The 26,081-nt window shown below is 45.7% G+C and overlaps 1 protein-coding gene across 2 annotated transcripts in view; it reads left to right on the top strand.

Moving 5' to 3' along the window:
* The window catches only part of mtmr12 (myotubularin related protein 12), a 124,684-nt gene that overhangs the window by 13,879 nt on the left and 84,724 nt on the right, over positions 1-26,081 (top strand). For both annotated transcript variants that reach the window (XM_072497210.1, XM_072497209.1), the window contains exon 2: positions 21,134-21,185. In XM_072497210.1, coding sequence (XP_072353311.1) covers positions 21,134-21,185 — 52 coding nt within the window. The remainder of the gene's footprint in view (positions 1-21,133; positions 21,186-26,081) is intronic.

Genomic DNA, 26,081 nt, shown 5'->3' with positions numbered 1-26,081 from the left:
TTTATTTTTAACAGAGAGGTGACTTCAAAGCTAACTCAGAATATTAATAGCCATCAGTTTCAGCACTGTTTTTTAAAAAAAAAACTTGTATGATTACATTAGATGTTGAAACCTGTTATTTGAAGTTACTTAAAAAAACCTTTGTGGCAAATTGCTTACAAAACCCAGAATATGACTGGGTTTATTGATGGCTTTTAAGAGATCTTTGCTGTGACTTAATATCAAGAATTTGTTTTTAATGTAGAAAATAGCCAAGAGCACTATTTGGGGTGAAGGGGGTGGCTGGGGGTGCACATGAGGTAAAGAAATAAAGATGAGGGATAAAGCAAGATGGTTGGAGCGGTGAGTAAAAACCTGAATGACGAAGTGAGGTTTGAGATGCCGGACTTGGGAAAGGAATTTTAGGAGGGCAGCTTAAGGCTGTGCATCAGCAGTGAACAAAGGGAATGTATTTTCAGGGGTCGACTGCGCAGGCTGCACCTAGAAAATCAACACTTTAACTTTTTATTTCAATTTTAAGTGTATTGAACTGTTAAACCTCTAATTCCGGAGCAGGGCATTTTTCTGGAATGCGAGGTAAGAAGTGAACAACTACCTCAAGATGCTTTTGCTATATATATGCCTCAGTTTTGAATAATTCTTTAAATTGCTTTAATAAATGTTGGTGGAAATTGGTGGGTGAGCATTTCAGAAACGTGTCAATTTAAAAAAAATAAATTAAATTAAAAGCTATGCTTTATCTTTTGAAATATTTTCTTTTTGCTGAAGTGTCTTAACTTTGCCAGCACTTTTAATGTCTTTCTGAGCGGTTTTCAGAATTTTGTTATGGAAGAATGTAAGTGAATGTATTTTTGTTATTCACAAGCATCGATTTAAAATGAGTTGTGCATATTCCTGATCATTTTGAGAGTTTTCATGCTGAAATATGATGTCCCACACTCTGCTGAGAATGTCAAGTTACTGATCTCTAATATTTGTGTTAAGTGCATTAAACTCAAATCTTAGATTGGATCAGTGCTACGAGTTACATTGTTGCACCATAGCTGATATTACATGTAGAACCCTTCAGTGGTAACAATAGGAAGCATTATGATGTAAATTTGTTTTGTTCATCATTAACAGTTGTAAAATTTCTTCCAGTTATTTTGCAGAACCTGCTAATGGATGCTCAACACATAAAGGCATTTAAACGTATCTTAAAAGTTGTTGATTGAGTTAGGAGGGAAAAATTAATCATTTGGCCCGCTTGAGTAGAAAATTGTGTATAAGTGGCGACTTTTGAAATTCCCTTCCTGTGTTGTTAAAATGTGTTGAAGTAATGCAACTTGTGATATGAACAATAAGTGATGAGTACTTACTATTTTCCACCTGACCTGCTTGTAGTTTTTTCATGAAAATTTATTTTACTATTATCTTCATTGGAACATAAAATAGGGATGCAAAAAGGCCACTGAGTACAAGTAAATATTTTGTAAATAACCCCAATATTTTTGTCTATCTTTTTGTATTCATTTGTGAGATGTGGGCATTGCTGTTTAGGCCAGCATTTATTGCCCGCCCATTCCTAGTTGCCTTTTTGAACTGCTGAAGTCCCTGAAGTGTAAGTACACTCACCGTGCTGTTAGGGAGGGAATTCTAAGATTTTGACCCAGCGACAGAGTAGGAACGGTGATATATTTCCAAGTCAGGCTGGTAAGTGACTTGGGGACCCTCTTAGGTGGTGGGGCTCTCGGGTATCAGGTCCATCACATAAAGTAAGGGATCAATTAGCCTTTTAAAGGAACAATTAAATCTGTCTCCACCATACTCTCAGGCGTGCATTCCAAATCCTAAACTACTTGTTCCGGTTTTCTTTAAACCCTTCATTGCCTTTTGGTTCGTTTGCCATTCACCGTAACTTTGTGTCCTCTAGTTCTATTGAAGATCCCGTAACACTATTTCATGAGAAGCACAGACACCCTTCTGTGAATTGGCTATAGTGTTTTCCCTATGAGGTTAATTGTCACATTTTCTTACATAAGTGACTGCATTTTTTTTAAACCTTGGGTTGTCTTGGTTGTTTTCACTTCCTCCTTTGCCCACTTTTCATTGTCAACATTTCCAGTTTTTGTTACTCTGAAAAGAGAAGTAATTAACTTGCAAAGGTCCCATTTCTCCCATCCCCCCCCCCCCCCCCCCAAATGATTGCAGCAATGATATAATTTGGCACTGTTGCTTGCTCCTGTTTAGTTTTAGTACTCCCTTGAAGCTAGCGCGAACATATTGGTAAAATGGCTTTCAGTATTTTTGTCCATATATGTTATATTAAAAATTAAATAAACTAAACTTATTTCTTACCAAAATGCTTCACTGGCTAACGTAATCCCCCAGAAAATATCTTGACTGGTATGTAAAACATGATGCAGTTAACAAGTAATTTGCATCAGGGAAGTCTTGTCCATTCAGACTATTTTTTTTTTTTAATAAATATTTTATTGAAAATTTTTGGTCAACCAACACAGTACATTGTGCATCCTTTACACAATGTTATAACAGCACAAATAACAATGAACTATTTTATATAAACAAAAAATGAATAAATATTAAATAACAAAAATGAAAACTAGCCCTAATTGGCAACTGCCTTGTCACAAGTTACACCCCCCCCCCCCCCCCCCCCCCCCCCCCAAAATCCTGGGCCGCAGCAGCTGCCTTCTTTTTCCCCTTCCATCTATCTATCCGCAAGGTATTCGACGAACGGTTGCCACCGCCTGGTGAACCCTTGAGCCGACCCCCTTAGGACGAACTTAATCCGCTCTAGCTTTATAAACCCTGCCATGTCATTTATCCAGGTCTCCACCCCCGGGGGCTTGGCTTCTTTCCACATTAGCAATATCCTGCGCCGGGCTACTAGGGACGCAAAGGCCAAAACATCGGCCTCTCTCGCCTCCTGCACTCCCGGCTCTTGTGCAACCCCAAATATAGCCAACCCCCAGCTTGGTTCGACCCGGACCCCCACCACTTTTGAAAGCACCTTTGTCACCCCCATCCAAAACCCCCGTAGTGCCGGGCATGACCAAAACATATGGGTATGATTCGCTGGGCTTCTCGAGCACCTCGCACACCTATCCTCCACCCCAAATAATTTACTGAGCCGCGCTCCAGTCATATGCGCCCTGTGTAATACCTTTAAACTGAATCAGGCTTAGCCTGGCACACGAGGACGACGAGTTTACCCTGCTTAGGGCATCTGCCCACAGCCCCTCCTCAATCTCCTCCCCAGCTCTTCTTCCCATTTCCCTTTTAGTTCATCTACCATAGTCTCCCCTTCGTCCCTCATTTCCCTATATATATCTGACACCTTACCATCCCCCACCCATGTCTTTGAGATCACTCTGTCCTGCACCTCTTGTGTCGGGAGCTGCAGGAATTCCCTCACCTGTTGCCTCGCAAAAGCCCTCAGTTGCATATACCTGAATGCATTCCCTTGGGGCAACCCATATTTCTCGGTCAGCACTCCCAGACTCGCGAACTTCCCATCCACAAATAGATCTTTCAGTTGCGTTATTCCTGCTCTTTGCCACATTCCATATCCCCCATCCATTCCCCCCGGGGCAAACCTATGGTTGTTTCTTATCGGGGACCCCCCCAAGGCTCCAGTCTTTCCCCTATGCCGTCTCCACTGTCCCCAAATCTTCAGTGTAGCTACCACCACCGGGCTTGTGGTGTAGTTCCTCGGTGAGAACGGCAATGGGGCTGTCACCATAGCCTGCAGGCTAGTCCCCCTACAGGACGCCCTCTCTAATCTCTTCCACGCCGCTCCCTCCTCCTTTCCCATCCACTTACTCACCATTGAAATATTAGCGGCCCAATAGTACTCACTTAGGCTCGGTAGTGCCAGCCCCCCCCTATCCCTGCTACGCTGTAAGAATCCCTTCCTCACTCTCGGGGTCTTCCCGGCCCAAACAAAACCCATGATGCTCTTTTCAATCCTTTTAAAAAAAGCCTTCGTGATCACCACCGGGAGGCACTGAAACACAAAGAGGAATCTCGGGAGGACCACCATCTTAACCGCCTGCACCCTCCCTGCCATTGACAGGGCTACCATATCCCATCTCTTGAAATCTTCCTCCATCTGTTCCACCAACCGCGTTAAATTTAACCTGTGCAATGTGCCCCAATTCTTAGCTATCTGGATCCCCAGGTAACGAAAGTCTCTTGTTACCTTCCTCAACGGTAGGTCCTCTATTTCTCTACTCTGCTCCCCTGGATGCACCACAAACAACTCACTCTTCCCCATGTTCAATTTATACCCTGAAAAATCCCCATACTCCCCAAGTATCCGCATTATTTCTGGCATCCCCTCCGCCGGATCCGCCACATATAGTAGCAAATCGTCCGCATACAAAGATACCCGGTGTTCTTCTCCTCCCCTAAGTACTCCCCTCCACTTCTTGGAACCCCTCAGCGCTATCGCCAGGGGCTCAATCGCCAGTGCAAACAATAATGGGGACAGAGGGCATCCCTGCCTTGTCCCTCTATGGAGCCGAAAATATGCCGATCCCCGTCCATTCGTGACCACGCTCGCCACTGGGGCCCTATACAATAGCTGCACCCATCTAACATACCCCTCTCCAAAACCAAATCTCCTCAACACCTCCCACAAATAATCCCATTCCACTCTATCAAATGCTTTCTCGGCATCCATCGCCACTACTATCTCTGTTTCACCCTCTGGTGGGGCCATCATCATTACCCCTAACAGCCTCCGTATATTCGTGTTCAGCTGTCTCCCCTTCACAAACCCAGTTTGGTCCTCGTGAACCACCCCCGGGACACATTCCTCTATTCTCATTGCCATTACCTTGGCCAGGACCTTGGCATCCACATTTAGGAGGGAAATTGGTCTGTAGGACCCGCATTGTAGCGGGTCCTTTTCCTTCTTTAAGAGAAGCGATATCGTTGCTTCAGACATAGTCGGGGGCAGTTGTCCCCTTTCCTTTGCCTCATTAAAGGTCCTCGTCAGTACCGGGACGAGCAAGTCCAAATATTTTCTATAGAATTCGACTGGGAATCCGTCCGGTCCCGGGGCCTTTCCCGTCTGCATGCTCCTAATTCCTTTCACCACTTCTTCTACCTCGATCTGTGCTCCCAGTCCCACCCTTTCCTGCTCTTTCACCTTGGGAATTTCCAGCCGATCCAAAAAGTCCATCATTCTCTCCCTCCCATCCGGGGGTTGAGCTTCATATAATTTTTTATAAAATGTCTTGAACACTTCATTCACTCTCTCCGCTACCCGCTCCATCTCTCCTTCCTCGTCCCTCACTCCCCCTATTTCCCTCGCTGCTCCCCTTTTCCTCAATTGGTGTGCCAGCAACCTGCTCGCCTTCTCCCCATATTCATACTGTACACCCTGTGCCTTCCTCCATTGTGCCTCTGCAGTGCCTGTAGTCAGAAAGTCAAATTCCACATGCAGCCTTTGCCTTTCCCTGTACAATCCCTCCTCCGGTGCTTCCGCATATTGTCTGTCCACCCTCAAAAGTTCTTGCAGCAACCGCTCCCGTTCCTTACTCTCCTGCTTCCCTTTATGTGCCCTTATTGATATCAGCTCCCCCCTAACCACCGCCTTCAACGCCTCCCAGACCACTCCCACCTGGACCTCCCCATTGTCATTGAGTTCCAAGTACTTTTCAATACATCCCCTCACGCTTAGACACCCCCCCTCATCCGCCATTAGTCCCATGTCCATTCTCCAGGGTGGGCGCCCTCCTGTTTCCTCCCCTATCTCCAAGTCCACCCAGTGTGGGGCGTGATCCGAAATGGCTATAGCCGTATACTCCGTTCCCCTCACCTTCGGGATCAATGCCCTACCCAGCACAAAAAAGTCTATGCGCGAGTAGACTTTATGGACATAGGAGAAAAACGAGAACTCCTTACTCCTAGGTCTACTGAATCTCCACGGGTCCACACCTCCCATCTGCTCCATAAAATCTTTAAGCACCTTGGCTGCTGCTGGCCTCCTTCCAGTCCTGGACTTCGACCTATCCAGCCCTGGTTCCAACACCGTGTTAAAGTCTCCCCCCATTATCAGCTTTCCCGTCTCTCGGTCCGGAATGCGTCCTAGCATCCGCCTCATAAAATTGGCATCATCCCAGTTCGGGGCATACACGTTTACCAAAACCACCATCTCTCCCTGTAGTTTGCCACTCACCATCACGTATCTGCCCCCGTTATCCGCCACTATAGTCTTTGCCTCGAACATTACCCGCTTCCCCACTAATATAGCCACCCCCCTGTTTTTCGCATCTAGCCCCGAATGGAACACCTGCCCCACCCATCCTTTGCGCAGCCTAACCTGGTCTATCAGTTTCAGGTGCGTTTCCTGTAACATAACCACATCTGCTTTAATTTTATTAAGGTGTGCGAGTACCCGTGCCCTCTTTATCGGCCCATTCAGCCCTCTCACGTTCCACGTGATCAGCCGAGTTGGGGGGCTTCCCCCCCCCCCCCCCCCCCCCCCCCCTCCCCTTGCCGATTAGCCATCATCTTTTTCCAGCTTCTCACCCAGTTCCCACGCATCTGTATCTCCCCCAGGCGGTGCCCCCCCGCCCATCCTCTCCCGTACCCGCTCCCCCCTTTCTCCAGCAGCAGCAACCCAGTAATTCCCCCCTCCCACCCCCCCCCCCCCCGCTAGACCCCCCGCTAGCGTAATTACTCCCCCCATGTTGCTCCCAGAAGTCAGCAAACTCTGGCTGACCTCGGCTTCCCCCCCGTGACCACGGCTCGCACCGTGCGACGCCCCCTCCTTCCTGCTTCTCTATTCCCGCCATAATTATCATAGCGCGGGAGCCAAGCCCGCGCTTCTCCCTTGGCCCCGCCTCCCATGGCCAACGCCCCATCTCCTCTCCCTCCCCACCTCCCCCCATCACCCCCTGTGGGAGAGAGAAAAGTTACCACACCGCAGGATTAGAACATAAAACCCCTCTTCGCCCCCCACATTCGCCCCACCACTTTGTCCAAACGTTCTTTTTAATAATCCACTCATTCCAGTTTTTCTTCTACAATAAAAGTCCACGCTTCATCGGCCGTCTCAAAGTAGTGGTGCCTCCCTTGATATGTGACCCACAGTCTTGCCGGTTGCAGCATTCCAAATTTTATCTTCTTTTTATGAAGCACCGCCTTGGCCCGATTAAAGCTCGCCCTCCTTCTCGCCACCTCCGCACTCCAGTCTTGATAAACGCGAATCACCGCGTTCTCCCATTTACTGCTCCGAGTTTTCTTCGCCCATCTAAGGACCATTTCTCTATCCTTAAAACGGAGGAATCTCACCACTATGGCTCTGGGAGTTTCTCCTGCTCTCGGTCCTCGCGCCATAACTCTGTATGCTCCCTCCACCTCCAACGGACCCGCCGGGGCCTCCGCTCCCATTAACGAATGCAGCATCGTGCTCACATATGCCCCGACGTCCGCACCCTCCACACCTTCAGGAAGACCCAGAATCCTCAGGTTGTTCCTCCTTACGTTGTTTTCCAGTGCCTCCAACCTCTCCACACATCGTTTCTGATGTGCCTCCTGTATCTCCGTCTTCACCACCAGGCCCTGTATATCGTCCTCATTCTCGGCTGCCTTCGCCTTCACGACCCGAAGCTCCCGCTCCTGGGTCTTTTGTTCCTCCTTTAGCCCTTCGATCGCCTGTAGTATCGGGGCCAACAGCTCTTTCTTCATTTCCTTTTTGATCTCTTCCACGCAGCATTTCAAGAACTCTTGTTGTTCAGGGCCCCATGTGAAACTGCCACCTTCCGACGCCATCTTGGTTTTTGCTTGCCTTCCTTGCCGCTGTTCCAAAGGATCCGCTGCAATCCGGCCACTTTCCTCTCCTTTTTCCATCCGTGTCCAGGGGGAATTCCCTTCTGGTTTACCGCACGGTGTTTTTAGCCGTTAAAATTGCCGTTGGGGCTCCTATCAAGAGCCCAAAAGTCCGTTCCACCGGGAGCTGCCGAAACGTGCGACTTAGCTGGTCATCGCCGCACCTGGAAGTCCCATTCAGACTATTAACATCGAAACATACTCCCCACACCCCTGGACACAGAGTCTAGAAAGCAATCAAATTCCTTCATAAATATAATGTGGAGATGCCGGCGTTAGATTGGGGTGGGCACAGTAATAAGTTTTACAACTCACCGGATGAAGAAGCTGAGCTCCGAAAGCTAATAATTTAAAACAAACCTGTTGGACTTTAACCTGATGTTGTAAGACTTCTTACTGTTCATAAATATATTCAGTGACTTGGCCTTCTGTGGTAGAGAATTCCACAGTTTCACTGCCCTCAGAATGAAGAAAATTCTCTTCATCTCAGTCCTAAATGGCTGACCCCATATCCTGAAACTGTGACCCCTTGATCTAGACATCCAGTCTGCCCAGCCCTGTCAGAATTTTATCTGTTTCAATTGGATCCCCTTGCATTCTTTTAAATTCCACTGAATAGAGACCCAGATAATTATAACGTTATTTTAAGGGAAAACACTTTTTTTCTTTATTTGAGTAGTAAGGAATTCGCGGAAAACAACTTTTATTTATCTAAACTTTTATTAAAGAAACATAATGGCACTCAGTGTCACCAAACAAAATGGATGTTTTAAATTTTTAAATTTTCATTTGAACAAGGTTTTCACAAAAATATAAAACCAACCCCAACCACTTACTATACCAAAAGTACAGCTGCCCTCACCCCCCCCCACAGAAAAACAGAACCTCAATAAAAAATATCAAGAGACACCCCCCCCCCCCCCCCCCCCCCCCACCACCACCACCACCACAACAACAACTGACGGTCATTAGTTCCCTGAAAAGGTAAATGAAGGGCTGTCACCTTGAGTAGAATCCTTCCACTTACCCCCTCATGATAGACTTGATCTTGTCAAGATGCAAAAATTCCATCAGGTCCCTCAACCAAGCAGAGGCCTTAGGCGGCATCGGGGACTTCCACCCAGCAGAACTCTTCTCCGGATTATTAGCGGGGCGAAGGATAGGACATTTGCCCTTGTCCCTGTCTGCAGCACCGGCGAGTCTGATACTCCAAAATGGCCACCAAAGGGCACAATTCCAGCTGAATGCCCAAAATACCAGACGTAGTTTCTGGGTCTCCTTTTTTTGATAAAACAAGTTTGGGGAAAGACCAAAACGTGTGTGCGATTCGCCGGCCCCCTAGAGCGCCGCTCACACCTATCCTCCACCCTCAAAGAATCCACTCGTATATGCGCCCTGTGCACCATCTTGAACTGGTTCAGGTTAACCTCACACAAGGTGAAGTTGACCCTGTGAAGAGCCCCGCAGACCAAACCCAGCTCTACCACTTCCTCTTTATTTCCTCCAACAATGCCTGCTCCATCACCAACATTTGCCCATAGACATCGGAAATCTTACCCTCCCCCAACTCGGCCAAGGATAGGAAACTCCTTGTGTAAAGAATTGCGCACATGAAAATACCTGAAATCATTCCCTCTCATGCACTGGAACTTCTCTAGCAGCTCATCTAGGTCGCTGAACCTATCCTCCAGAAACATGTCTCAAAACCTCTCCTTCTCCCATTCCGTCAACAATGAATGTGAGCCAGATGGCATTAAGATATGGTTCCTGCGGATCAGTGCCAGCCGTGACATCGAACCCAGTTTAACATGCTGCCTAAACTGATTCCAAATCCTCAAAGTGGCTATCACCACAGGGCTCGAAGGGAATCTAGCAGGGGGAAAAGGGAGTGGTGCAGTAACCAGGACCCTCCGACTTGACCTTGTACATGAAACCTTCGTCCCCATATAGAGTCCGGATCCATGAACCAACCCTGCACCGTATCAATATTTGCTGCTCAGTAGCAACTGTAATAATCTGCATGGGACAATAGGTATGGGGATGATTGTTTCCCCATCCTCCTTGAGGAGTGCGAGCTCCCCTACTAAGGATGGGGTGGTTTACCTGTACTTGTACAAAACGTCGGCCAGTCTGGACCCCCCCCCCCCCGATTGCTTATACCTTTGCAAAAACGTCCTACAAACCTGAGTCTTGCATGTCCAAACAAAAGCAGATATCAATTTATTAACCCTGCAAAAGAAAGCCTTGGGAGGAAAGAGTGGGAGACACAAACAAAACAAAAACATCGGGAGAATATTCATCTTCACCAAGTTCCCTTCCTGCTAAGGTCTGAGCGAGGTTATCCCACTGTTTCAAATCGGCCCCATCCACCAGACCAGAAAAGTTGGGGCGTGGTCCAGTGATGGCAGCTTCCCTAGATCATCAGCTCCCCTTCCCGGGGGGGTTCACCGGAAAATATTCACTCTTGCCAGATTCAGCTTGTACCCCAAAAAGGAACAAAACTTCCTGAGCCAATTGCATTATCTCCCCCTCATTGGAGAGTGGGCCCGTGAAACAAATTGTCCGCAGATAGATAGGTTCTTGATTAATAAGGGGATCAGGGGTTATGGGGAGAAGGCAGGAGGATGAGAAAATATCAGCCATGATTAAATGGCGGAGCAGACTCGATGGGCCGAGTGGCCTAATTCCGCTCCTATTACTTATTCGGTTACCCGATACCCTATGTTCTCTTCCTGTCCCGCCCACTCTGCTCTATCCTCCGCCACCTGTTCGACAACCTCAACGCAATGGCCAGCGGCTCAATTGCTAAGGTAAACAAAAGCCGAGACACTGGCGCTCCTGCCATGAAACCCTGTTCAGTTGGAAATAAACCAAGCCAGTTGGAAATAAACCCAATCTCAGGGCATTGGTATGTACATGCAGTGGGGGCCCTGCACAAAAGCCTAATCCATTAAATAAATTTTGGTCCAAAGCTAAACCGCCCCAGGATCTCCGAGGTGCAAAAGGATCCTTGCACAAAAGCCTAATCCATTAAATAAATTTTGGTCCAAAGCTAAACCGTCCCAGGATCTCCGAGGTACCCCCACTGAGCTATCTAATGCCTTCTCCGCTCCACCAAAATAATCACCTTTCGCTCTGTCCCTAAGGAGGGTGATAACTGCCAACCCAGTCCGAAAGCACCCCAGGTAGGCAGGGCATCAAACGCAACCACATTTAACAACGAAATAGGCCGATGCAACCCACATTCCAAAGGATCTTTGTCCTTCGGGATCAAGGAAATTGATGCCTGCGTCGGCATGGCCGGTAACACCCCATGGGACATGGAATCATTAAACAACCCAACAGAAGTGGGAACAACTGACCAGCAAACTGTTCATGAAATTCAATATGGAACCCATCTGAACCTGGTGCTTTGCCCATCTGCATTAACCGAATACAGCTCATGATCTCCTCCATCCTTATCCAACACCTGTCTACTCTCTTGCTCCACCTCTAGAAAGGTCAACCCATCCAAAAATTGTTTCATTGATGAACACTCCTGGGTGCTCTGACTCATGCAGCCCACAGTAGAAGGCCTCAAGAACGTCATTAACCTTCCCTGGGAGAGAAGCCAACCCGCCGAGTCCCTAACTTGCAACATCTCCCAGGAGGCAGCCTGCCATCTGAGGTGGTGAACCAACCGACAACTGGCCTTCTCGCCATACTCAGTAAAAAGTCCCCCTCAAGCATCACAGCTGGCTCACTGCCTTACCCGTTGACGCCAATTCAAAATCAAAATCCATGTGCAATTGGCTCCCACCTGGGTCTGCTAATATATTGGTTTAGCACAGGGCTGAGTCGCTGGCTTTTAAAGCAGACTAAGGCAGGCCAGCAGCACTGTTCTATTCCCGTACCAGCCTCCCCGAAGAGGCGCCGGAATGTGGCGACTTGCGGCTTTTCACAGTAACTTCATTTGAAGCCTACTTGTGACAATAAGTGATTATTTTCATTTCATTTTTCATATTAACCCCAGAAAAAGCCACCCTCTTATTAATCAAAACAGTGCCCCCCCCTCCCCCTGTGCCTGACCATCAAATCCTGAGTGATATACCTGCCCCACCCATCCCTGTTTTACTCTTGATTCTCAAATGAGTCTCCTATTTAAACAAAAAACGCATCTGCCCTCAAACTTTTCCGGTGTGCAAACAACTGGGAACTTTTTAACTGCGCACTTAACCCTCTTGCATTCCAAGTTATCAACCACTCGGGGGGGGGGGGGGGGGGGGGGGGACACGACTCTCTCTCTCCCCCCCCCCCCCCCCCCCCCCCCCCAGGATCACCCAACAGTGCCCCATCCTCCTCCAGCTCCAGGCCCACCCAAGATAGCTGCCACTTTTCCCCCATCTAGCCAGTCCAAAAACAAAGGAAACGTCACCGTCAGCAGTATATTCCCCCCCCCCCCCCCCCCACTGAGAACCAAAGCACCCGTCCTCAAACCGAGCAGAATCAAAAATCCTAAATTCATTACCTTTTTTTAAGCCACCCCAATATTAACAAGCTTGAGACATCTCCCCCTCTCCACAATGTTAACTAACTATACTGCTAGCAGGGTGACCCCTGCACAGGGAGAAATCAATGTCAACTATAGTGTATCAACGATCACCCCACCCCTCTGCCCATACCAATCTTTAATACGGAACAATAGAAGAAAATCAACACCCAGTTTCTTCCCCCCCCCCCCCCTTTCCAACGAACAAACCCCAACAGTATAATATATTTTGCCCAGAAAAACACACCAACAAGCCAAGAAACAACCCCCAAGTCCACCCCCACATTACGAAAATACCACAAAAAAATACAAATACAGATGAACTTCACAATCAACAAACAACAAACTCTACCTTCCTTATGCACTTTAGTTCACCCCTGTCTGAGCTTCTTGACAAACTAATTCTCATCCTCCGGCGCACCAAAGTAATAGTCTCTGTCCATGAAAGTCACCCGAACACGAGCCGGGTACACCACACCAAACCTCATGCTGCTCTTGTACAGCGTGGCCGTGGCCTTATTAAACTCTGTACACTTTCTCACCTTCTTGGCCCCAACACCTTGGTATAATCTTCTGACCTGGTCCTCCCATCTATAGTCTTGATGGTCCTTTGCCCACTTCAGAACCTGCTCCTTATCCAGGTATTGATTAAACCTGACTTTGAGGCCCTGTGGCGACCGATGGGCCTGCCCAACTCGGGAGGTGTCGGAAAGACCCTCTATCCCGCCAACTTTCCAAACATCTTGGACATATAGTCCGTGGAACCTGAGCCCTCCAGGCTCTCCAGCAGCCCAACAAGAAGCTTTGGCGTCTGAAGCGGTTCTCCTGATCATCAGCCTTGGCCTTTAACACTCTGCGCCACTCCAACCAACAATGCCATCTCTGCCTCCAATCACTAGGGTTAGAAAGCATCACCTCCACCTATATTGTCACCCCTTGTACCTCTATCTGTCTATCCATCTTGCCCATGGCTGCCCGAATTGAGGACAAAGCCCCCTCCGTGCCTTCTCCAGATCCTCAAAACTGCCGCAGGCAGTCACAGTGAGGGCCATGAAGAATCCAGCACGAGTTTATAGAGTCAAACTGAAAGTAACTTTATTTACAACAATATGTACAAAGCACCAGCAGTTCACTACTGGTTCCCTCTCTAGCTAGTACCCACTGGCCAGCTCTATTTATACAGCTACACTGCTAATGATTTCCCTGCTCCCCCCCCCCCCCCCCCCCCTCCCCTCATTGGGGCAGCTCATATTCCCCAAGGATCATGGGGTGACCAGATGTCCTCTTGAACCTGCTCCTGGGCCTGGCAAAATTCACCATTAACAGGTCCAGGCAGCGGGCGACCGAGGGGGTCGTCTGGCTGGACTGCCTGCCCCTCTTCCATGGCTTTATTTGCGGCTGGGTGTCCCTGGAAAGGGAACGCGTGGTGTCCCGGCACTCTCGAGGCCTTGTGGGCACTGTGGATTGCTTTATCGACTCTTTTCACATTATAATTTGATGTTGATAAGTTTCCGTTCTTTGGTAATTTTGAGCAGTGCCCCTACCAGGAGCGGTCCCATTAAATTTACCCCAGAGTTCCTCTCTGTTATTCTATGAAGTTGATTGGACCCTACAATATCTCACGGGGTAGCCAATTGCCCAAATCGCCCAAAAACTGGACAGAAAGGGCCAAAAACCAAGTACCCTGGTGGGAGGCATCCGTGTGTGACTGCTCACCATATTGCTGCCACCAGAAATCCAACCAAATGGATGTTGACCCATATAGGACATTAAGCAGGGAGACCCAAAGCTGTGTTTTTAAGGGGGGTTCTATAAAGGCGGAGAGGTTCAGGTGAGTTTTTCTTCATATACTTGATTACAAAGATTAGTTGCAGAACCTTGACTACTACCCTGACATTAATGTGAATATGAAAGTAATATAAGTTGTTTAGCTTATGAGCAACCAGATAAGGGATGGACATTGGCATGCTTGAGGGTGGTTGTTGCCTGACAATCACTTTCTGGTAAAGGCTGGAGAGGATGGTTTTGTTCTTGCTGTTATTGAGCTGGCAAACTTTAATTCTCATGAGTGAGTTTTTATGTTGGGCAGCAGAGCAACTGAATTATAACCAAGATGTCAACCGTGGCTTAGTTGCAACATCCTTGCCTCTGGGTCAGAAGGTTGTAGGTTCAGGTCCCACTCCAGAGACATGAGTATGTAATCCAAGCTGACATTTGTGGTGTATCAAGAGATTGATGTATTTTGGATGAAATGCCTGTTCTCCATAGGAAGAACAAGAGAGTCCTGGATGGTCTGGCTAGTATTTATCACTCAAACAACATTGCTAACAAATTATTTCATTGTGTATCTCCATTCTCCTTTTATGGCTAAGGTCTGATATTAAAAACTGTTCCAAGTCACTTCTTTGTAATCTTCAAATAGTGTCAGGGAAATGAAGATGGGACAATGTGATCAGGGCTATTTGCATACGTAGATCGTAAATGCTGACATGCTGGCCTGTTTGGACCAATGACTTGTTTCTGCATTGTAATGTCTGTGCAGTTGCAATGCAGCATGTGAGAAAGTAGACATTTCAAATAAAAATGTTCAAGGTTTTGGCACATTCTTAGTTCTAGGTAGCAACCGTTTTTACAGTTGAGTGGATTTGGAGGGTTTGCAGAGGTGCGTGGGCCAAATAGGTTAGGGGTGGCAGCTCTCCTCTCTCTCTCTCTCTCTCTCTCTCTCCTCTCTCACTCTCTCACGCATTAATCACTTGGATAAACCTTTGTAACAGCCCAGAAACTTTCATGTTCTGCTTCTGGTGTATTGGATTCAAATTCACATGCCTAATAATTACTACATGCCTTAATTATTGTCACAAGTAGGCTTACATTAACACTGCGATGAAGTTACTGTGAAAGTCCCCTATCATTTAACCATTTAATAGATGATATTGTGGGAGGGGGAATAGGGCAGAGTTGAAGAAACTGAAATTCTTGTCACCGTGCAATACAATGGTCAGCATGTGCAATTCCATGTGTAGCAACAATTTATACAGGAATGTTTACATGCCACTTTCATTATAAATATTGACATGAGTTGGTTGAATGTTAAATATTGACATACAACCATGACTTAATTATGAAGTAAAGTTTGTACCATACACAAGATCTTTAGTTATATAAACATTAATGCCAGTGATATTGTAGAGTGTACCAGGAAGGTCCCCATTTCATACCTCCATCAAACATTCCCCTCTACTTAATGCTGTAGTAATATGTAAACTGAAGCTATGGCCTTTGTTTAAAACAGATTAGTCACTGTAAGCAGCTACCATCTGTTTAGTCATGATTGACTACACTACAGTGTAGTATATAGTAACATACACCTGGAACCTGGAATATAGCTTCTTGTTGCTGGAACTGGTGCATGGAAGGGTGGAGAGAAATGGTGAGGAAAAATAAATAGGGAGGGAATCATTAACTGAAACTTTAGATTTTAAAAAGGTGCAAGTCTACAAATTTGTTGATTGACCTTTTATGGTATCTTTTGTCTGTGCTAGATTTGCTGTGACAATTATTTCCTACTTCTTGAGCCCTTCGTACATTAGAGTAGAGTTTCTACCATTGGCCCAATTGATGATTTAGGCAAAAATTGCAGACAAAATTGTATCCATTTTGAGAAGGTTTTTGTTGTGTTCTCTCATTTCTGCTCAAACTGATTTGCATAATACTGCCAAACCTAATACTGCCAAACCTATTGTAACAATTTCAATTGTTGCTTTTAATAGTCCCTTGATGTATTTAAGTGTGGCGACTTGGTGTTGTTTGATTAATACAGCTAAAAATGGATTTATTGCAAAAAATAAGTATGGCTAATCACGAGTGCTATTAACACCCAATGTTGTTTGATTCTTGACATGGTGTGTTCTGTGAGCCGGAATAACTTCCATTAGTGTTTCTTAAACTCGTGCAGAAGATTGAAAATACACAATGTACATAGTTTGTTATGATCTTTTGGTGAATTGAGCTGAAAACACCAATACAACTGAGTGGAAACTCTCTACCTCAACATATTTGAGTGGCAAGAAGGTAATAAATTCAGCATTTGAGCAAAGCGAGCCGTGATGAGTGTTATGAACGATATCTCCCTGCCACAAATGTTCAACTTTCTGTTGGGAGAAAGGGAATTGGCCACTTTTATGTACCTTGTACACACCTTGGATTACAGGACAGAGTGTCTGTAATTTTACAGTCTATAATTTTATGTGAAAAGTCTGGGTGGGAATGTATATTCTAAGGGTAATCAGAAGTTTAAAAAAAAAAGATTCCGACTCTGTGATCCTTGGAGAGTTCAGTGTCTTGTACAGCAAGTGGTTAACTGGACTGACCAATAGGGTTATCACCTTTCGCTGGACATATTCTGGACGGCTTTGATGGAAGTGAGGTCACGGAAAACCAGCAAGGTGGCCAGAGTGAGTTCTAAGGGAGCAGTAGAGAGGAAAATAAATCAACTATAGATAGTGAATGGGATGAATTTGCAGCGCGAGTGAAGAACAACTAAAATTCAGAGAGGAAAAATCTTTGCTCTATCTTAAGGGGCTTGATGTAAGGTAACAATGTACACAGGTACAGCTCACAACGATTGTCAGTGCAAGAATGGGAACAAATAAGACCGGATAAACCGGGGACAAAATCCCCCACATATTCCCTTCACGGGTACAAGATCCATCTGCACGTGCTGCTGGAGAAACTGCTGCTCCCAGATTAGGTGGGGAGGGCAGGATCGGGGACATGTATCGGTGGTTGGGAGAGCAGGGGAAGGCGCTAGTGGAACGGAGTAAGCGGAAGGGGGCATTGTGGAGGGAGATGAGATGAGACTCTGGTGTCTCTTTGCAACTGCTAATCTCTGAGTACATTGAACTGTATCAAAATGTACATCAAAAGAAAAGGCTGTTTGTCTCAATTAATCTATGCCATGATGTCACATCTGACAATGTCTCCCGGAATAAGTCCAGCCAGAGTTGTGCATATATTAATAGGCTGGAAAATAGTGATCTTCACGTTTTAGTTTAGAAACGGAGTTTTTCGTTAAAAAATTTCTTTTTATTGGTGTATTCCAGTTTTGTTTTTTTCTTCCGCCCCCCCCCCCACACTAAATTTAGAAATACCCGATTCATTTTTTCCAATTAAGGGGCAATTTAGCGTGGCCAATCGACCTACTCTGCACTGCTGGGTTGTGGGGGCAAAACTCGCGCAAACATGGGGAGATTGTGCAAACCATACACAAACCTTGACCCAGAGCTGGGAACGGTTCTGGGACCTCAGCGCCGTGAGGCAGCAGGGCTTGCCACTGTGCTGCCTTCGTGTTTTCCAGTTTTTACAGATGTGAACCTGGTATTTACAAACCAGTTTTTATCTTATTAACAACTGTCTTTACATGAGGTCCCCCCTCCCTTTCTCTCATTGATAGTTGTTCCCCTCTTAGTGTTGCCCCTTATTGTGCTCCACGTCTTGTGCCCCGTATCGTGCTCCGCTTCTTTCTGCTGGGGCTTTTCGTTTTTGTTTGGTTGGAGGGGGGTGCATGCCTGCATGGTCCTCCCCCCCCCCCCCCCCCCCCTTGTCCCCGTGCTTCATTTTGTGCTTCCCTTGGGTTGCTCCCCGCCCCTTTCTCTTGTGTGTGCCTTCCCTTGTTCCCCCCCCCCCCCCCCACCCCTTTTTCTTCCTAGTCGCTGTTGGCCTTGAACAGGTCTTGGGTACGTCTGTTCCCCAGCCCTTTCTTTCCCGCAGTCAGTTCTTCTCCCTCAGGTGTGTTTCCTGCAGGTATGTTGGCTTTCAGGCTTCTTAGGTGGGCGAAGATTCTGGATTTTTTCACTGGGCTGTTTAAATCCCCTGACATTCCAGATGATAAGCCTGGTGGGGGTTTTATTTCCCCCCCCGCTCCTGCAGGATCAACCATACTTATCTGGTTGATCCTGTTTAAACCCTCACTTGCCTTCCCCAGTCCTCACTTCTTTCTATGACCCAGTCTTCCCTTTATGGTCGGATCGAAGCATGCCCAAACATGCTTGCTGTCCAATGAGTCTTTTGCTCTTTCAGTTTTTCCCTGCACAACTCTTATGGTTGCATTGCCTGTCCCTTGTCCAGACCGTTGGTCCTGACATAATAGTGCTCTTTTTTTTTTTGGTACATGTCCCAGAGCCTAGCTTGGAACAGCTCACCGAAACGTACCACTTTCTTGTACAGGGCCGATTTCGCCTGGTTAAACCCGTCCCTGTGTTTTGCTAGATCTGCCCCAATGCCCCGGTAGATTCTGATTTTGTGTCCTTGCCAGGTGCTTACTTTCGTCTGGTGTGCCCACTGCAGGATTCTCTCACGGTCCTGATATCGACCTTCGGTTTCGGTCTGAGCGACCTGGGTGCTCTTTTGAGCTCTGAGGGTTTGGGGAAGCTGTCTCTCCCGACTAGGTTGTCCAGCGACTTAACCGTTGGGTCTTTGCTCTCTATAACTTCTGAATATTTTGTCATCGTGACCTATACTCCTGGTCCTCAACTTTCCCCCTTTAGTTCCCCTGGACTGCCACCAAACCTTTTTACTTCTGCCTCCAGGGTGACAAATCTGATGTTCTGGTCCAACGAGGCCTTTTCCAGATTGAGGATCATCCTCTCCTGAGTCTCTACTTTCTTCCCCAGCCCATCGATTGCTTCTGCATGGTGGCCATCGCCTCTGCCACCGCCACCTTGACCGACACCTGGATCTCTATCCTAATCGCTTCCGTCATGGTGATCAGCTCCTTCATCAGGAAGCTCTTTCATCCATCTCCAGGTGGTGGGGGAAGGCTGTTGCTCGGGTTGCTGGTTGTCCTCTCTCCTGGGCGACCAGGACCCCATTGCTTTGTGTGTCTGCTGTCTAGTCAACCTGGTGGTCGTGGCTCTTTCTGGTGCTTCTTCGGCCCCTCCAGCTCCCGTTTCCTGGCACCTTTTCTTGGTTGCCCTCCTTTTGCTGTTGAGGGATTTTTTTTCCTTTGAAATTTGGGCAAAATACGACTAAAGAGTGCCTTTTTTTTGTCCTGGCTTGGAGGGAAGCCCCCTGATGTGAGTCTGCACAGCACACCACTGTCACCGGTACTCGGAAGTCAGCTTTTGTTTGACGCACACCAAGGAACCGTTATGTTCCTCGCTCTACTCTTCTCTTCCCCCCGCCTTTCTTTTCCTTTAGTTTACTTTACTTTTCTTCTCTTTCTCTCAGGGTAATTGGTGAACTTGGTCTTCCTGGTCTCGCTGGCCTGCCTGGGTCTTAGCTCCACACTGGCCCGGCTTGGGCCCTGCTTAAACTTGCCTGAGCCACACTTGTTGGCACCTCTGCTCTCTCGCCACAATCCTTGGGGCCCCAAACTCCATGTCCAGTTTTCTTTTTTATAAAGAAAATGTGTTTCCCTTCGATCGGGCAGATAAGCCCGACGTGCCGGAGCCCTGCGCGGGAGCCACACGCGATACGGCCGCTAATCCATGTTTTTCTATTTCATATGACCTATAATTCCAAACCTTGCTATTACCTCATTCTCGTTCGTTTTCAAATATCTTCATGCTGCATGCTGGATTCATATGACTTTTCTAAGGACATACATTTTTACCAAAAATATCCGATCAGTGGTGTGCAAGTCGGACGTGCTTTTTACGTTCCAGGCACCAAGCATCTACCTGTTGATATTTTAATTTCTCGCACTTGTGGATTCATGAAGCCTCCGGGAGAATAGGGCGAGAAAAGGATCATTTTCAGTGAACAAGTTCAGTTTGGTGCTGAAACCTCAGACCCACAAGAAATTGGGTAGAGTTCATTCTAAACTGTAACCAAAGAGGCTAATAACTTGATTAGTCTGGGGTGGAGCAGTGTTGCACAGTGAAAGAACAATATACCATTTAGTCTCCAGACTGGTTTCACTCCAGTATGAATTGCTCTTTCCCTCACAAAGCAGAATTGGCTTTGAAACCTCCCCAAAGCTTGGATAGGGAAAATTGTCTAGGCTTGATAATTATCCAGAAAATTGTGTGGATATCTGAAGAATAGTACTGGGTGTACTTAATATATCTGGAAATCAAGATAACTCATTATGGACCTCAATTCTTTGATTCTAAAGGGTGTCTAGTACCATGAAAATCTACATAAATCTCATAAAATTCCTACAGTGCAGAAGGAGGCCATTCGGCCCATCAAGTCTGCACTGACCCTTTCAAAGAGCACCCTACTTGGGCCCAATTACGTGCCCTATCCCTGTAACCTCGTAACCCCATCTAACCTTTGGACAATGCATGGCCAATCCACCTAACCTGCACTTCTTTGGACTGTGGGAGGAAACACTGAGCACCCAGAGCACTGCCACCGTGCTGCCAAGGACACTGCAGAAAGAGTCAATAACTTCAGGAGAGGATAGAAAAAATTGTTAGAGCAAAAATGCAGAGAAATAAATGACATGTTGGCAACATGTTCTTTCTATTTTCTAAATTGGTTGTCCAAGAATGATTGTGTATGCCAACATTAGGAAGACGATGTTCCAAGTGTTATATTGCCAATGATAAATCTTTGTATTGGTCATCCTGTGATTGTTCACATTGGAGGAATGTGTTTGTGGAGCGCATACTGTGGAATGATTTGCGCAATTTAATTCCATATAATCTCAAATCAGATTGTGTGTCTAGGCCTCATTTCTCTTCAACTCCAGTGCACTATGTTCCTGAAGACATTTTGTGTTAATCCATGATTGATTTGTTATTTTCATTTCAGGAAATTAAAAAGGAAAATGTTAATGATGAGCTGAAGCCACACTTATTACCAGGTAAGAAATAATCTTCTAAACATTTGAAGAGTAAATGTTTTTTCTTTTTGAATATTGGATAAAGTCAATTGAGAGTTTCTATTCTTAATCGCAGAATTGTTATGGTGCAGAAGGAGGTTATTCAGCCTGTTGTGTCTGCTCTCCAAATGAGCATCGTGACTTAGTGCCATTCTCTTGCCCTTTTCCCATACCCCTACCCCTTCAAATAATCATCTAATGCCCTCTTGAATGCTTCGATTGAACCTGCCTCCACCACACTTCCAGCCAGTGCATTCCAGACCCGAACCACTCATTGTGTGAATTTTTTTCCCCTCGCATCAATCTGCTTCTTTTGCAAATCATTTTAAATCTGTGCCCCCTCATCCTTTTTACAAATGGGAAAAGTTTCTCCCTTTCTCCTCCATCCAGCCCCGTCATTAATTTGAACATGTCTGTCAAATCTCCTCTTGGCCAAGAAGAACAGTCTCAACTTCTCCAATCTATCCTCCTATAAGTGAAGTTTCTCATCCCTGGAACCATTCTTCTAAACCCCTTCTGCCCTCTCTAATGCGTTCACATCCTCCCTATAGTGTGGCACCCAGAACTGTGCACAATACTCCAGTTGAGGTCTAACTGGTGTCTTGATCGTGATCGTTGTTGAAAAATGGACTTTGCTATCTGAGGCTGTTGAGCCCACCCAGTTGAATATTAGAACCGTGGAAACGTTGCAGCACAGAAGGAGGCCGTTCAGCCCATTTTGTCCATGCCAGCCTGGGGACACCCAGGTGCCCTTTCTAATCCCACCTTTCTGCACTTGGCCCATAGCCCTGTAGCTTACAGCACTTAAAAGTGCAGATCCAGGTACGTTTTGAAAGAGTTTAGGGTCTCTGCCTCCACCACCAACTCAGGCAGTGAATTCCAGAATCCCAATACCCTCTGCGTAAAAAAGTTCTTCCTCATGTTCCCTCTACACCGTCTGGCACTTATCTTGAATCTATGTCCTCTGGTTCTAGAATTTTCAACCAAGGGAAATAATTTTATCCTGTCCACTCTAACTCTACCCCTCTTACTTTTGTACACCTCAGTCAAGTCACCCCTCAGCCTTCTTTGTGCCAAGGAAAATAACATCAACCTATCCAATCTATCCTCATAGCCACACTTTTCTCACCCGTACAACATTCTTGTAAACCTCATCTGCACTCTCTCCAGAGCAATTATGTGCTTCCTGTAATGTGGTTGCCAGATCTGCACATGTATTGTTTTATACAATTCCAACATTTTTTTACCCTTTTTATATTCCATACCATGTCAATGACTGAGAGCATTTCATGTGCTTTTTTTGTTTTACAACCTTGTCTACTTGAACTGCTGCCTTTAGGGACCTGTGTACTAGTATGCCAAGATCTATCACTTCATCTATCCCTCTTAGTACATTCCCATTTATTGAGTACTCCCTATAACTGTTTGACCTCCCTAAATGCATGACCTCACACTTCCCCATGTTAAAATCTGTCTGTCACTTTACCGCCCACTCCACCAGCCCATTTATATTATTTTGGAGATTGTAGCTATTGTCCACACTGTCTGCCACTCCAGCCAATCTTTGTCATCTGCAGGTTCTCCAAATGTGCCCGCCACATTCCATATCCAAATCGTTAATGTATAACATAAACAGTAAAGGTTCCAACACAATCCTGTGGAACACTACAGGAAACAACTTTCCATTCGCAAGGGCATCCATCGACCTTTGTTTCCTGTTATTAAGCCAACATTTTATCCAGTTTGCCACATTACCCTCTATCCCATGGGCTATTACTTTTTTGAGCAGTCTGCCATGTGTAGGACCTTGTCAAACGCCTTGATAAAATCCACACATCATCCATTGCACTACCTTCATCAACCCCTTTGTCACTTCCTCAAAGAATTCAATCAAATTCGTGAGGCAAGTCCTTCCTGTAACAAATCCATCTGACCATACCTGACTAGTCTATGTGACAGTTAATCCTATCTCTCAGGATTGATTCTACTAATTTGCCCATCACCGACTTAAGACTAACTGGCCTATAATTGTTTGGCATTTCCTTCGATTCTTTTTTAAACAATGGAACTACGTTTGCATTTCTCCAGTCCTCCGGTTCCTCTCCTGCATCTAGTGAGGATTGGAAAATCAGCCTCAGAGAATCTGTTATCTCCTTGACTTCCTTTAGCAGCCTCTGAAACAATCCATCTGGCCCTGGCGACTTATCAACTTTCAAGGATTGCAACCCTTTGAGTACTTCCTCTCTCTTTATGATTATCCCATCCAATATCTCTGTGTTTCTTCTGGAGTACGTATCTGCATTATCGCTTTCCCTTGTAAACACAGAGACAAAATATTCATTTAAAACCCTTCCCCGTTGCCTTTGCGCACAAATTTCCTTCTTCATCTCTGATTGGTCCCGCTTTTTCTTTAACTAATTCTTTTGCAATTAATATATTGGTAAAATATTTTTGGGGTTTCTTTAACTTGCTGATCTTTGTTCATGCCCTCTCTTTGATTTCCTTATTTCTTCTTTCATTTCATCCCTGCACTTCCTATACCCATTTAGGCTACCTGCAGTGCTTCGTTCTTTGTGCCTATCATAAGCTTTTTTTTCTGTTTGACCTTCATCTGTGTTCCTCTGGACAACCAGGGGGATCTAGATTTGGCAGCATTCTGTTGATCAAGTGTTTAAAATGGCTGGAGATCTAACAACGCAAATTAGATCCTGTAGGAGAGGTGACGTGTGGGGGGGGGGGATTGTGAGGAGGTCATTGAGCAGGCTCTCACATCTAAGAACATGAGCGTATGATTTTCTTTTCTGTGGCAAGCATGTGTCCATGTGCTGGGTCAAGAATTTAATTCTTGTTTTCTTTTTAATACTTGTCAGTATTCACTGCATATTGATGGCAATCAATTAATTTGATGTATTGGTAAGGGCTTTGGGTAGATAGACAAACTATTTCTGCTGATGGGGTAAGACAAAACAAGGAGGCCTGATTTGAATGTTAAAATTTGGTCAATTGAGGGTGAAATCGAGTAGCACTTTCTTGACCTTTTGGCTTAGACCAAACGTCAGATCAAGCCCAAAATCAGCTTGAATCTTGTATGTCATGTGGAGACCATAAATTGGATTCAATTTGAATTGATTTTGGAGCAAGCAATGAAATTGATTGAAGGCTAGTTCTGTCCACTCTGCGCATTGTCTTTGTAACTTTAAGATTGGGATTTAAAAAAAAAAAAAAAATCTCATCAGTAAGTGGAAATTTGGAACTTGTTTCTCCTTCCTCTACAAAAGGCGGTGTTGCTATGTCAATTGAAATTTTCAAGACTTAGACTTTTTTTATGCAAGGGTATTGGTTTAGGGCTGGTTTAGCTCAGTGGGCTAGACAGCTGGTTTGTGATGCAGAACAAGGCCAGTAGCGCAGGTTCAATTCCCGTACCAGCTTACCCGAACAGGCGCTGGAATGTGGCGACTAGGGCTTTTCACAGTAACTTCATACTTGTGACAATAAAAGGTTGTTATTATTATTGATGAATATGGAGCAACAGCAATAGTTGGGTTACAGATTGGCCATTATCTGGCTGAATAGCAGAACAGTCATGAGTTGCATGGCTTACTCTTTCCTATGAATAGGTAAGAGTGGAATCAATCAATAACTGCCCTATTCAGCTGAACCGTTGAGATGGTCTTTGAGGAGATGGATGTGATGACTGTGCAAAAATCTACAGAGAAGTTGAGATGGATGAGGAGGAATTGTCACTATAGGATGTTGTTTATGACTTTGAATAAATGTGAGCTAGTACATTTTGGTAGGAAGAAAAGGGAGGCCAGGTGCCAGTCTAGGTGAAGTCGGGAAACAGGGAGATCTTGGCGTACAAATACACAAATCATTAAAACAGGTAGCAAGAACATGAAAAACAAACCAAGCACTGGGCTTTATCACTAGTGATAAAATTGAAAAATGGGAAAATTAAGCTAAACCTGTGTCAAACCTTGATTGGATTGTGCGCAGTTCTGATTGCCATATTATAAAAAGGATATAAAGACTCTGGAGAGTGTATAGAGAACATTTACAAGAATGATGCCAGAAATGCATGGATATGCATATCAGGAAAGGATTGACAGACTAGGACTCCTCTCTTGAAAAATGATGAGGGGTGATTAAATAGAGGTGCTTAAATTATGAAAGATACTTGGTAGAGTTGATGAGGAATATTTCCTCTTCTGGGGAAGAACTTAACTAGAGGCCATCAATATAAGATAGACACAAAGAAATCCAATAGGGATTTTGGAGAAACGTCTTCTAAAGAGTGCTGAGAATGTGGAACTCTTTACCACAGGGAGAGGTTAAAGCGAATAATATAGACAATGGTTACAAAAAATGTATTAATTTTTCAATTTTATGCATCAGAAAAACAAAAGCCACCCCGGCCCTCCTAAACACTAACGGTGACCAGTAATTTGAAGTACAAAATAAACGGCTTCCACCTTCGTAAGAAACCATCAATTGCGCCCCTCGTGGTGTACTTAACTTTATCGAGATACAAAAATCCTATACGATCCCCAGCCAGCCATACTGAAGCACTCTGGGAGAAGCTGTCCTCCAATCCATCAACACCTGCCTTCGAACAATCAGCGAGATGGAGGCCAGAACATAGCCCCCGCCCCAGTCTGCAGCTTCGGCAGGTCCGATGCCCCGAGGGGTCAAGGCTTCAGTTGAATTTGTAGGATCACTGATATGGTGCCAAAGAAGGAGAACTTTAGGACATGGCCAGAACATGTGTACGTGATTAGCCGGGCCCCACCCACAGCCCTCACACTCCGATTCCACTCCCACAAATAGCCTGCTCATCCTGGATTTAGTCAAATGGGGCCTGTGCACTACTTTCAATTG

The sequence above is a fragment of the Scyliorhinus torazame genome, chromosome 3 (genome assembly GCF_047496885.1).
Source record: "Scyliorhinus torazame isolate Kashiwa2021f chromosome 3, sScyTor2.1, whole genome shotgun sequence".
NCBI lineage: Eukaryota > Metazoa > Chordata > Chondrichthyes > Carcharhiniformes > Scyliorhinidae > Scyliorhinus > Scyliorhinus torazame.
This window is presented reverse-complemented; position numbering and strand designations above follow the sequence as displayed.